General features: G+C 37.3%; 1 protein-coding gene across 3 annotated transcripts in view; it reads left to right on the forward strand.

Annotated features, from left to right (window-relative positions):
- Positions 1-14,822, forward strand: part of DIAPH3 (diaphanous related formin 3) — a 551,502-nt gene that overhangs the window by 191,469 nt on the left and 345,211 nt on the right. For all 3 annotated transcript variants that reach the window (XM_067713991.1, XM_067713992.1, XM_067713993.1), the window contains 3 exons: positions 10,415-10,519; positions 13,156-13,479; positions 14,211-14,325. In XM_067713991.1, coding sequence (XP_067570092.1) covers positions 10,415-10,519; positions 13,156-13,479; positions 14,211-14,325 — 544 coding nt within the window. The remainder of the gene's footprint in view (positions 1-10,414; positions 10,520-13,155; positions 13,480-14,210; positions 14,326-14,822) is intronic.

Genomic DNA, 14,822 nt, shown 5'->3' on the forward strand with positions numbered 1-14,822 from the left:
TTCACGTGTTTGTTGGCAATCTATATATCTTTTTTGGAGAAATGTCTATTTAGGTCTTCTGACCATTTTTGGATTGGGTTGTTCATTTTTTTGATATTGAGCTCCATGAGCTGTTTGTATATTTTGGAAATTTATCCTTTGCCAGTTGCTTCATTTGCAAATATTTTCTCCCATTCTGAGGGTTGTCTTTTTGTCTTGTTTATGGTTTCCTTTGCTCTGCAAAAGCTTTTAAGTTGCATTAGGTCCCATTTGTTTATTTTTGTTTGTATTTCCATTTCTGTAGGAGGTGCATCAAAAAGGATCTTGCTGTGATTTCTGTCATAGAGTGTTCTGCCTATGTTTTCCTCTAAGAGTTTTATAGTGTTTGGCCTTACATTTAGGTCTTGAATCAATTTTGAGTTTATTTTTGTGTATGGTGTTAGGGAGTGTTCTAATTTCATTCTTTTACATGTAGCTGTCCAGTTTTCCCAGCACCACTTATTGAAGAGGCTGTCTTTTCTCCATTGTATATTCTTGCCTCCTTTATCAAAAATAAGGTGACCATATGTACGGGAGTTTATGTCTGGGCTTTCTATCCTGTTGCATTGATCTATATTTCTGTTTTTGTGCCAGTACCATACTGTCTCGATTACTGTAGCTTTGAGTATAGTCTGAAGTCAGGAAGCCTGATTCCTCCAGCTCCGTTTTTCTTTCTCAAGATTGCTTTGGCTATTCGGGGACTGTTGTGTTTCCATATAAATTGTGAAATTTTTTGTTGGTAGTATCATCATTTTGACAATGTTGCTTCTTCCAATCCAAGAACATAGTATATCTCTCCATCTGTTTGTATCATCTTTAATTTCTTTCATCAGTGTCTTATAGTTTTCTGCATAGAGGTCTTTTGTCTCCTTAGGTAGGTTTATTCCTAGGTATTTTATTCTTTTTGTTGCAGTGGTAAATGGGATTGTTTCCTTAATTTCACTAACTGATTTTTCGTTGTAGGTGTATAGGAATGCCAGAGATTTTGTGCATTAATTTTGTATCCTGCAACCTTACCAAATTCATTGATTAGTTCTAGTAGTTTTCTGGTGGCATCTTTAGGATTCTCTATGTATAGTATCATGTCATCTGAAACAGTGACAGTTTTACTTCTTCTTTTCCAATTCGTATTCCTTTTATTTATTTTTTTTCTCTGCTTGCTGTGGCTAGGACTTCCAAAACTATGTTAAATAAGAGTGGCGTGAGTGAACATCCTTGTCTCGTTCCTGATCTTAGTGGAAATACTTTCAGTTTTTCACAATTGAGTATGCTACTTGCGGTGGGTTTGTCATATATGGTGTTTATTATGTTGAGGTAGGTTCCCTCTGTGCCTACTTTCCGGAGAGTTTTTATCATAAATCGGTGTTGAATTTTGTCAAAAGCTTTGTCTGTATCTGTTGCGATGATCATATGGTTTTCCTCCTTCAGTTTGTTAATATGGTTTATCACATTGATTGATTTGCGTATATTGAAGAATTCTTGCATTCCTGGGATAAACGCCACTTGATCATGGTGTATGATCCTTTTAACATCCTGTTGAATTCTGTTTGCTACTATTTTGTTGAGGATTTTTACATCTATGTTCATCAGTGATACTGGCCTGTAGTTTTCTTTCTTTGTGACATCTTTGTCTGGTTTTGGTGTCAGGGTGATGGTGGCCTAGTAGAATGAGTTTGGGAGTGTTCCTCCCTCTGCTATATTTTGGAGGAGTTTTAGAAGGATAGGTGTTAGCTCTCTAAATTCTTGATAGAATTCACCTGTGAAGCCCTCTGGTTGTGGGCTTTTGTTTGTTGGAGGATTTTTTATCACAGTCTCAATTTCAGTGCTTGTGACTGGTGTGTTTATATTTTCTATTTCTTCCTGGTTCAGTCTCGGAAGGTTGTACTTTTCTAAGAATTTGTCCATTTCTTCCAGGTTGTCCATTTTATCGGCATATAGCTGCTTGTAGTAATCTCTCATGATCCTTTGTATTTCTGCATTGTGAGTTGTTACTTCTCCTTTTTTCTTTCTAATTCTATTGATTTGAGTCTTATCCCTTTTTTTCTTGATGAGTCTGGCTAATGGTTTATCAATTTTGTTTATCTTCTTAAGGAACCAGCTTTTAGTTTTATTGATCTTTTCTATTGTTTCTTTCATTTCTTTTTCGTTTATTTCTGATCTGATCCTTATGATTTCTTTCCTTCTGCTAACTTTGAGGGTTTTTTGTTCTTCTTTCTCTAATTGCTTTAGGGGTAAGTTTAGGTTGTTTAATTGAGATATTTCTTGTTTCTTGAGGTAGAATTGTATTGCTATAAACTTTCCTCTCAGAACTGCTTTTGCTGCATCCCACAGGTGTTGGGTTGGCGTGTTTTCATTTTCCTTTGTTTCTAGGTATTTTTGATTTCCTTTCTGATTTCTTCAGTGATCTCTTGTTTATTATTAAGGAGTGTATTGTTTAGCCTCCATGTGTTTGTATTTTTACAGATTTTTTCCTGTAATTGATATGTAGTCTCATAGCGTTGTGATCGGAAAAGATGTTTGATGCGGTTTCAATTTTCTTAAATTTACCAAGGCTTGATTTGTGACCCAGGGTATGATCTATCCTGGAAAATGTTCCATGAGCACTTGAGAAGAATGTGCATTGTGTTGTTTTTGGATGGAATGTCCTATAAATATCAATTAAGTCCATCTTGTTTAATGTATCATATAAAGCTTGCGTTTCATTATTTAGTTTCATTTTGGATGATCTATCCATTGGTGAAAGTGGGGAAATTTTCAACTTCCCTACTATGAGTGTGTTACTGTCCATTTCTCCTTTTATGGCTGTTAGCATTTTCCTTATGTATTGAGGTGCTCTCATGTTGGGTGCATAAATATTTACAATTGTTATATCTTCTTCTTGGATTGATCCCTTAATCATTATGTAATGTCCTTCTTTGTCTTTTATAATAGTCTTTATTTTAAAGTCCGTTTGTCTGATATGAAAATTGGTACTCCAGCTTTCTTTTGATTTCCATTTGCATGGAGTATCTTTTCCATCCCCTCACTTTCAGTCTTTATGTGTCCCTAGGTCTGAAGTGGGTCTCTTTTAGACAGCATCTATACGGGTCTTGTTTTGTATCCATTCAGCCAGTCTGTGTTTTGGTTGGAGCATTTAATCCATTTACATTTAAGGTAATTATCGATATGCATGTTCCTATTACCATTTTATTAATTGAATTGGGTTTGTTATTGTAGGTCTTTTCCTTCTCTTGTGCTTCCTGCCTAGAGAAGTTCCTTTAGCATTTGTTGTGAAGCTGGTTTGGTGGTGCTGAATTCTCTTAGCCTTCGCTTATCTATAAAGGTTTTAATTTCTGCATCGAATCTGATTCAGATCTTTGCTGGGTAGAGTAATCTTGGTTTTAGGTTTTTCCCTTTCATCACTTTAAATGTGTCCTGCCACTCCCTTCTGTCTTGCAGAGTTTCTGCTGAGAGATCAGCTATTAACCTTATGGGCATTCCCTTGTGTGTTATTTGTTGTTTTTCCCTTGCTGCTTTTAATATTGGTTCTTTGTATTTAATAGTTGATAGTTTAGTATGTGTCTTGGCATGTTTCTCCTTGGATTTATCCTGTATGGGACTCTCTGTGCTTCCTGGACTATTTCCTTTCCCCTATTAGTGAAATTTTCAACTATAATCTCTTCAAATATTTTCTCAGACCCTTTCTTTTTCTTTTCTTCTTCTTGGACCCATATAATTCGAACTTTGGTCCATTTAATGTTGTCCCAGACGTCTCTGAGGTTGTCCTCAATTCTCTTCATTCTTTTTTCTTCTTTCTGTTCTTCAGTAGTTATTTCCACTATTTCGTATTCCAGGTCACTTCTGCATTCTTCTGCCTCAGTTATTCTGCTATTGCTTCCTTCTAGAGAATTTTTAATTTCATTTATTTAGTTGTTCATCGTTGTTGTTTGCTCTTTAGTTCTTCTTGGTCCTTGTTAAACATTTCTTGTATTTTCTCCATTCTATTTCCAAGATTTTGGATTACCTTTACTGTCATTACTCTGAATTCTTTTTCAGGTAGAGTGCCTATTTCCTCTTCATTTGTATGGCCTGATGGATTTTTACCTTGCCCCTTCATCTGCTGTGTTTCTCTGTCTTCTTATTTTGCTTAATTTACTGTGTTTGGGGTCTTCTTTTCGCAGGCTGCAGGTTCGTAGTTCCCGTTGTTTTTGGTTCCTGCCCCCAGTGGCTAAGGTTGTTTCAGTGGGTTGTGTAGGCTTCCTGGTGGAGGGGACTACTGCCTGTTTTCTGGTGGATGAGGCTGGATCTTGTCTTTCTGTCTTGCAGGACTGCCTCTGGTGGTGTGTTTTGGGGTGTCTGTGACCTTATTATGATTTTAGGCAGCTTCTCTGCTAATGAGTGGGGTTGTGTTCCTGTCTTGCTAGTTGTTTGGCATAGGGTGTCCACTACTGTAGCTTGCTGGTTGTTGACTGGACCTGGGTTTTAACGTTCAGATGGAGATCTCCAGGAGAGCTTTCGCTGTTTGATATTACATGGAGACGGGAGTTCTCTGGTGGACCGATGTCCTGAACTCGGCTTTCCCATTTTAGAGGCGCAGGCCTGACACCTGGCTGGAGCACCAAGACCCTGTCATCCACACGGCTCAGAAGCAAAGGGAGAAAAATAGAGAAAAATCAAATCAAATCAAATCAAATAATTAAAAAAAATGATTAAAAATAAAAAAAAGTTAAAAAGTAATAGAAAGAAGAAAGAAAGAAGAGAGTAACCAAACCAAAAAACAAATCCACCAATGATAACAAGCGCTAAAAGCTATACTTAAAAAAAAAAAATGGACAGACAGAACTCTAGTAGAAATGGTAAAAGCAAAGCTATACAGACAAAATCCCACAAAGAAGCATACACATACACACTAAAAATAAGAGAAAAACGAAAAAAAAATATATATCTATATATGAAAAAAAGAAAAAAAAGGAGGAAGAGTGAAACCAAATCAATAAACAAATCTACCAATGATAATAAACTCTAAATACTAAACTAATATAAACGTAAAACCAGGAACAAATTAGATGCAGAAAGCAAACCCCAAGTCTACATTTGCTCCCAAAGTTCACTGCCTCAATTTTGGGATGATTCGTTGTCTATTCAGGTATTCCACAGATGCAGCCTACATCAAGTTGATTGTGAAGATATAATCTGCTGCTCCTGAGGCTGCTGGGAGAAATTTCCCTTTCTGTTTGTTGTTTGCACAGCTCCTGGGGTTCAGTTTTGGATTAGCTCCGCCTCTGCGTGTAGGTCACCCTCTGGCGTCAGTTCTTCGCTCAGACAGGAAAGGTTAAAGTAGCAGCTGATTCGTGGGCTCTCGCTCACTCAGGCCGGGAGGAGGGAGGGGTACGGAATGCGGGCAGAGCCTGCAGCTGCAGAGGGCTGGGGATGTTGCAACAGCTTGAGGCGAGCCGTGTGTTCTCCCGGGGAAGTTGTCCCTGGATCATGGGACCCTGGCAGTGGTGGGCTGCACAGACTCCCGGGAGGGGAGGTGTGGATAGTGACCTGTGCGTGCACACAGGTTTCTTGGTGGCTGCAGCAGCAGCCTTAGCGTTTCATGCTTGTCTCTGGTGTTCGTGCTGATAGCCGTGGCTTGTGCCTATCTCTGGAGCTTGTTTAGGTGGTGCTCTGAATACCCTCTCCTCATGCACCCAGAAACAATGTCTTGCCTCTTAGGCAGGTCCAGACTTTTTCCTGGACTCCTTCCTGGCTCACTGTGGCCCCCTAGCCCCCTTCAGGCTGTGTTCACGCAGCCAACCCATCCTCTCCCTGGGATCTGACCTCCGAAGCCTGAGCCTCAGCTCCCAGCCCCTACCTGCCCCGGTGGATGAGCAGACAAGCCTTTCGGGCTGGTGAGTGCTGGTCGGTACCGATCCTCTGTGCGGGAGTTTGAGCAGACAAGACTTTCGGGCTGGTGAGTGCTGGTCGGTACCGATCCTCTGTGCGGGAGTATGAGCAGACAAGCCTTTCGGGCTGGTGAGTGCTGGTCGGTACCGATCCTCTGTGCGGGAGTATGAGCAGACAAGCCTTTCGGGCTGGTGAGTGCTGGTCGGTACCGATCCTCTGTGCGGGAGTCTCTCCACTTTGCCCTCTGCATCCCTGTTGCTGCGCTCTCCTCCGTGGCTCCAAAGCTTTCCCCCCGCCACTCCCCGTCTCCACCAGTGAAGGGGCTTCGCAGTGTGAGAACTTTTCCTCCTTCACACCTCCCTCCCAGAGGTGCAGGTACTGTCCCTATTCTTTTGTCTCTGTTTTTTCTTTTGCCCTACCCAGGTACCTGGGGAGTTTCTTGCCTTTGGGATGTCTGAGGTCTTCTGACAGCATTCAGTAGGTGTTTTCTAGAAGTTGTTCCACATGTAGATGTATTTCTGATGTATTTGGGGGGAGGAAGGTGATCTCCAAGTCTTACTCCTCTGCCATCTTGAAGGTCTCCCCTACGTTTGCTTTTATAATCATTTTTATGTATACAGTATTCATATATGACTGGTGTTAAACTTGATATCTTTCTTAAGACATTGTTTTAAAATTGTATGCTTTTCATGTAAATAGAAGAAAGAACTTGTTCAAGGTTAGTTGTCTCCTTTTAGTCAGCAGTTATATGTGTTAGGTATATTCAGAAAATATTTTTTGCTCCATAGAAGATTTCTATTGCCACATCATTTTGTATGTGTCAGCAAGAATTTTTTTCTGATAGCTTTATAAGGACACATGTAAATACTTTGCTTTAGGCAGGAAGCTATCATGGTTGCTAGACACATTCTTTATTTTAGTGCATAAATTTGAAAAATGAAGACCAGAAATGTCAGAAAGTACATAGAGTATATTGAGTTATCCACCTTCTTGTACAGATGCACTAATACATTTACCCTAGGGAATGAAATTAAGCAGAGCTTCAACCTTAACTGTGTTTCTTGACATTTTTGCATGTAATTTTGTAAGCATAATACTGCTCTGCTAACTCTTTTGGAGAAGAAGGCTATCATATCAGTTTTTATAAAGTACGTCTTTAATGGAGATTCATTTTATCCCCAAGGCTACTGTGATTTGACTATAGATATAAAAATGCTAAAGCACACTTTATATTTCGTCTGATCGTTTTATAGGGGAAGATGTAGAAATTTATCTCTTTGGTAAGTAATACAGATACTCTCAGTATGGTCAAGTTAATTTTAATAAGTTTTCTTTGAGTGTACTAATTATGACTGGTTGTTTTTATAGTTTTATTTTTATTCCTATAAATAATTCTTTTTCCTTTTGCATCTTATTGTAAGGCCTATAAGATAGGATAGTGTACATATTGATATTGTGAAAAAGACTTCTTCATTCTTAATCTCCTAAGAATTTAGTTTTTTATTTCTTGCTAAGTAGCAGTAAACATTGGCTGAGCAGTTGTATAAAGGAGAGTAGAGAAAATGACCTCTCAAAGATTTTTGAGGCTGGGAGATTGAGGACCTAAAGGTATATATGATATTGACGTGGTTATACAACATATAAAGGAAGGTGTGACAGAAACAGTCTCATGACTTCACTCAACGAATATTTATTGAGTTTAATTATAAGTATAAAGCTTTGGAAAGGTGATGAATAAAATAGAAAAGGTTCTCACTATTAGTGAGCTTCCAGGTTGGTGGGTATTATTGAGGTGTGTGATACTACATTTTGATAATTTTGTATTACAGTGTGATAATTGTTGTGGTAGGAAAACCCTATGTGGTTTGTAAGCCTATAGATCTTGTGTGGCCAGGGAAGACTTACCCAAGGAAGTAAGAGCTAATGTGAGCCCTGATGTATTAGTGTGAGGCAACAAGGTGAGATGGCCAAGGAGGAGGCATATATAAATTTTTTCTTTTTAATAAATTTATTTTTTTATTTTTATTTTTGGCTGCATTGGGTCTTTGTTGCTGTGCGCGGGCTTTCTCTGGTTGCGGAGAGTGGGGGCTGCTCTTCGTTGCAGTGCACAGCCTTCTCATTGCAGTGGCTTCTCTTGTCGTGGAGCACAGGCTCTAGGCACGTGGACTTCAGTAGTTGTGGCACGTGGGCTCAGTAGTTGTGGCATGTAAGCTCTATTGTGCAGGCTCAGTAGTTGTGGCACACGGGCTTAGTTGCTCTGTGGCATGTGGGATCTTCCTGGACCAGGGCTTGAACCCATGCCCCTGCATTCGCAGGCGGATTCTTAACCACTCCGTCACCAAGGAAGTCGTGGAGGCATATATAAATTTATTTTGAATTTCCCATAAGTATCTGAAGCTTAATACCTTCAAAACCAAATTCATCGTTTTTGCCCATAAGTATGTCATTCCCTCAAATTATAGTACTTTGTTGCTGGCTTGCAAAGCAACAGAACAATGTCGTGATCTTAGATATATTCCCCTCACTCATTTCCTTTGTTCAGTCAGACACTAATATTTTGGATTGTGTTTATATATATATATATATATATAAAATACATATTTTTTTCTTTTCTTTCCGTTACCCTATTTTCTACCTTCATTTAGGAAGGGCTTCGGTTCTTGCTTGGATAACTTCAGTAGCTCTACACTCATTTCTGTGCCTCTAGTATTTATCTTTCAGTCCATTGTCCACACTGCTGCTGGTTGGGTTTTCCAAAGTGCAAATTTGATTATGTTGTTTTCTTATGATAAATACTCTAATAGCTCTCTACAGTTTTTAGGTTTTACAAAAAAGAAAAAGCTTCTTGGTTTATTGTGAAATTCCTTTCAACAGTTTCACTCCTGTCTACCTCCAGCTTCATCCTGTGCAGTTTGTTCTCATACCTCCTTTTGTGCCCCTTACAGGGGATGGCTTGTCATTCATGTACACCCTGTGCTAGTCACTCTATTTGAAATGCAAGCTACACTTCTCAGCTAATGACTCAAGTTCTTTAAACCTGAGATCAAGCATCATTCCTCCAGGAATGATGCACATGCCTCCAGTCTTTCTCTCTTTATTGCTGGTAATTTTCATAGATTTTGGGTGGTTAGTTTGCTTTGACTTTGCCACCAGACACTATGCTTACTAAACACAGTGATCATACTCTCTTAAACTCTGTACCCCTAGTCCCTGCTACTCTGAGAAACACATAATAGTCATGCTATTAGATATTTATTGAATAAAGGAAAATGATGGTATGGGACCAGATATCAGGGTATACTTAGATATTAGGGTAATGAGTGTGGCTTTTATAATGAAGCCACTAAAGGTTTAAGAGCAAAGGAGTCATGATATATGCGCTATATTTTAGATGGAACAGCAGTATTCAAAAATCGAAGTTTGTAGAGAAGATGATAATATTGGCTTTGAAAATACTGGAATGCTTTCTTAGTCTTGAAAAATGTTCATTAAGTTGGAAATATATTTATAGACTGGTTTACATTTTGGAGTGCAGATGTGAAGCTGAGCTGGTGGTAGGGACTTGGAAGCCATCAGTGTATGGAGTCCCTAATCCTAACCCTGAGCCCAACCCTAACTCTCTCAAGGCTACATTTGTGAAATATTTGTATTTTCTTAAATGATTATTATTATTTTTTATTTTTAAAAGGCAGTCAAATACTTGTTCTTGATTATGAGCAGTACTCTATTTGAATTCACTCCTGCTAGTAGAGGTTTTTAGTCATGATGATGGCGAGGTGAAGGTGTTTGAATACAGGATGGTAACTTGTGATGAGTGGCTGTATCAATTAGAAAACTCATTCGATTCACCAAATTTTATTATTTGCCTTCCTCCCACAAAGTGTTGCACTAAGGACTTTGAAAGACTAATTTATCATTAATTTCCCAAAGATTAATGATAAATAAAATGGACTTTATCCTCTTAAACTGTTGTTGAAGGTTAGAGCCTGCATCAGGTCCTTAAACCTCATGATGTTGTAGTAAGAAAAAAGAAAGTAATTGATGCATTTACAAAGTGGAGTTATTTATTAATAAATAAATATTAAAGTGGAATTCTTTTAAATCATGTTGATAAACTTCAGACAAGTTTCAAGTATAAGTTTTTGCAGGTAGGGGTCAGGGAATTCAGTACAATGCCTAGCTCTCTATTATTTTACACAAAGTTGCAATGATATTTAGGGGCTTCTAAGAAAAATGCCAGGGTTCCGGATAACTGTGGGCCCAGTTTGTTCTGCTGAGAGGAGATGGTCACAGATTTCATTTCTGGCTTTGTCTGCTCCTTTGCAAATGAATGATTTTGGTGGGACCTAGAGGGACCTAGAGAAAAGCTGTGGGTGACTTAGCAAAAATCTACCACTCCTTTCATAAAAGTTTATGTTCTACCAACAGATCATTAGAATCAAATTTCTAGATGAAGAATAGTGCTTTGTATTTTCATCTTACTCTCTTTCTTGTGTGTTTTTGTTTCTTTTTCTTTTTTCCTTTTCAGTTTGAAAAAGAGTTTACCGACCACCAAGAAACTCAGGCTCAATTGCAGAAAAAAGAGGCGCAGATTAACGAGCTTCAAGCAGAGTTACAAGCTTTTAAATCACAGGTAAAATACCATCTACCTGGAGTGAATTTGGGTATTGAAAGCTCACCAGGGGAACAAAGGTCGTATCATATCTTCATAGCATCAAAATGTTGAAACTTTAATTTCCCTTGTATGTTTTCATATTATTGTTTATATGTATTTCTATTCCGCTGTGTTTATTTTTAAAATGATTTTGCCCCTTTTTTTCTGCTTGCATTTTTAAGAACGTCTAAACTTTTACTAATCTATTTCCTTATGTTTCGGTTGGGTTTTGTACCTGATGTCACGTGTTTGCTAGGTAATTAAGCGTTAAGGGTAAGAAAGTCTTTTATTCTTAGACTTGTCATTCATCACTGATCTTTATCCCACTACAGAAAATTATTGCTCAAGCTATTTATTTTTTGAAAACCTTCAGCCTATGGGTACCTTGCAGTGAAAGATAACCTCTAGCTGAATGAGAACATTTTCTGATAATTTTTCAATTTCCAAAAGTAAACATTTAAAACATGACAAAAAAGAGAGCAAATCTGGATTATGGAGCAGATAATACATACACTCACATACGCTCTCTACACATAAAGCATTTAGGTAGCAAGAAATATATCATCTGCATGTTTTAAATGGATGAAAGTAAGGAAGTAGAATTTTCACAGCTAAATTTTTTCATGTAGATTTACACATAAGATGATGAGCAATAAGTATAGTTTTGCTGTTTTCCTTTCATCCTAATTTATGGTTATGTTGAAATAGTCTTAGGTATACTATTTCTTATGTTATTTTGAGAGTTTGTTTTCTTTTATACTTTAGTGTATAGTTTTGTTGCAGAGTCTGTCTGAAGATACCCTAAGAGCTATATGTTAGTGTTCAGTTTTGGAAAAAAAAAAAATAGAATCTATCTACAAGAAAATTCTCACTGATCATCTTTCTTTAGTGCTGCAAGAGAAGGTACCACAATTTATTGAAAGTTTTCATCTTTCTTATGTGGCTCCTTGTCTCTCATATTAAAAAAACATTTGTGTTTTTTAATTTCAGATTGAGTTATAGACAATGACTGAAATATTCATGAAAAGTTTTTCCTGGTCTGGGCTAGTATAAATTTAGACTTTCCTTTCTTTTTAATTTTTCCCAGTTGAAGCATTACTCGTAAATCTACTCTAGAAAATTTCAATTTATAGAAAACATATTCACCATCTTTGGATATGTTATTGCTGCATGTGCTTTTATGTAAAATGGGAATATATTTACATTTTGAAGCAGATTAAATCAAGGAATCTCCTGTGTTGTTTTAAATTGTGTACAGTGATGACCTTTGTTTATGTCTATTAGAGGAAAGCCTGTAATTAGAGACTTGACACTGGCCACAATTATTCATTTTTGAATAACAACTGACAAATACTTCCTTTGGATAAGTTTGTATTTCTCATGAAATCTATGCATTTGTCTTAATATACTTCTCTTTGATCAAAGCTATGCTGATTATAAAGGTTATGAATAAAATATGTTTTATTATCTGTGACTTCATTCCTTCAGTCACTTAACAGCCAAGTACTGTTAGGTGCTGGGGATAGAATGGGGGGCAAGGTGGTCACAGTGTCTGGCCCCATCAGTGATAAGTCTGTCACACCCATCAAAATCTAGAGCAGAAATTCAACCATACCTTTGTTTTAAGACATTAATTGTTAACCATAAATGTATACTGAGTGTGAGTATAATGTACATACATCCTTAACATTGAGAGGGCTGTGCTATTCATGATCACAGCAACCCAGCATAACACTAAAGTGATTCTTCTTTATACTTAATGTTTTTGATAAGGCATGTTTTTTGACTGTGGTTTCAACTTCTCTTAAATACTTTTTCTTTGTGCTGACCTTGGATATCGATTTCAAGCCTTTATACATGATCTGTTTTCCATAATTGTGCCATAAAACTTTTAAATGATTTATTAATACTCCTATAGCTATATGGCTCAGAGTTGAAGTTAGTAATTTCAGGAAATAACCATATCACAAAAAATTATTTATCAACCCAGATCACCTTTATGATAGTAAAAATGCATCTATTGTTATTATGCCATGGAAACATAAGGACAGAAGTGCCTAGTGGTCACAGGGACCAGATCGTGAGATGCTCTGAAGGTCCTACTAAGAATCTTAGATTTTTTTTCTCAAGGGCAAAGGCACGATGTGGCAATATTATTTACCTCTCTCTTTCTGGATCTTATTTTTTTTTTACTTACCACTTAAATGCTGGTGTCCTGTAGAATTCTGTATACAAACCTTTCCTCATGCTGCATACTCTGGGTGAACATATCTACACCCATGCCTTCTTCAGCTGTCCTGTAGAGACTGCTGACTTTCAGATCTTTTAGGCCCGTGTTGCCATTTGCCTCCTGGACATCTCCACCTGGTTGGCCATAACTACCTCAAAACGGGGAGTAATATTTCTGACAATTACATTTTTATGAAAACAAAAGCTATAATATTCTTAAATTGGGAAAAAAACTTTGAAATTTTGTTTTTAGGTTAAACCACATGACGTTACTGAAATTCAGTTGTTTTTGTTTTAAAATAATACCTTATTTTTGAGAAAAGTGTACTTTAACATGTTTTATAGAGAGTTCTTTGTCATATTTCTTCTTTTTCTTTCCCCTATAGTTTGGTGCCTTGCCACCGGGTACCTATTTGCCTTCTTCAAAAGAAAATGGAACTGGCCACGCAGCACTTCCTCCACCGCAGCCACTGCCCTCTTGTGGAGGCTTGCCCCCTCCCCCCCCACCTGCACCCCCTCCCCCCCCACCTGCACCCCTTCCCCTTCCAGGAATGCCCATGCCATTTGGTGGTGGTCCTGTGCCTCCACCACCTCCCCTGGGATTTCTCTGTGGACGAACCTCTCCCCCACCACCAACCCTGCCTTTTGGGTTAAAACCAAAGAAAGAATTTAAACCGGAGACCAGCATGAGAAGATTGAATTGGTTAAAGGTAAAACAGAAATAAATAGAGAAATAATACTGTTACCTAGATTAAAACTTAAATATAATTGTATTTAGTTTCCAATGGGATCCCTATTCAAAATGACATTAAATAAACAGGCATTATTTTAAATAAAAATGTTGAGTCAAAGCCCTTTGCTATTGACTAAAGCTCTCTGGTTTATAAATTGGGTAGGAATTGATGTTAGTTGTTACAATGGGATTTGATTGTAATTAAATTGCCAATTCAACATTACTGTGGTTGTACTCTGTATTTTGAAGTGTTTTTCAAAAGTACAAAAAAAATAGTATTCTTAGGAACTTTTTTATATTGATAGCTATTGGGAAAAGTATTACTACTTGTCAGAAGTGGTTAGTCGAGACATAGGAATTCTGAATCCTGCAGAATGATGGTTCCATGGTCACATAAATTGAGCATTGCTAAAGACTAGGAGAAGTATAATTGAGAAGAAACAAACTTCATTTCATTCAACTTCAAATTCCCAACTATTTGAGAGCCGAACCTTTTTTTTTTTTTTTTTTTTTTTCTCCCTAGTAACACATTAACTTCCTGCAGAACTTGTATTTCATTGAACATACTTTGGGAAAAAAATCTTACAGAGATTACTTCATAAACATCTACTGGCAGGTCTGGGGCACTGGGTGTATACATGGTGATTGGGTGTGGGGGACAGATGAAACACTCAACTGTGTGTGAATCTGTCTTCTCTCTGGCTGCAGATCAGACCTCAGGAAATGACTGAAGACTGTTTCTGGGTAAAAGCAAATGAAAATAAGTATGAAAATGTGGATTTGCTTTGTAAACTTGAGAATATGTTTTGTTGCCAACCAAAAGGTAAGTTTAATATCTTGGTTATTTGTTACTCTTAGTATTTTAATATTGTAACTTTTTATATGCTTACCTTTAGAAAGTATTATTTGTGTCATATAAATGGTATTTTTTTATGTTACTAATGGATAAATGAATAATCCAATGAATAATCTGAAGTTAATTTTTTATATAGAGTATCAACTGAACAATTTTTAAAATAAGGGATATTGGCTCGGTGCTTTGTGACAGCCTGGAGGGGTGGGATAGGGAGGGTGGGAGGGAGGGAGACGCAAGAGGGAGGAGATATGGGAACATATGTATATGTATAACTGATTCACTTTGTTATAAAGCAGAAACTAACACACCATTGTAAAGTAATTATACCCCAATAAAGATGTTAAAAAAAAATAAAATAAAATACAAATGATTTAATACAAAACTTAAAAAAATTTCTTTATAATACCTTCTTTGAAGATATTCTAAATTAGACTTTCGTAAAGGAGGGTATTTTCAGAGAAAAT

The sequence above is a fragment of the Pseudorca crassidens genome, chromosome 18, assembly GCF_039906515.1.
Source record: "Pseudorca crassidens isolate mPseCra1 chromosome 18, mPseCra1.hap1, whole genome shotgun sequence".
NCBI lineage: Eukaryota > Metazoa > Chordata > Mammalia > Artiodactyla > Delphinidae > Pseudorca > Pseudorca crassidens.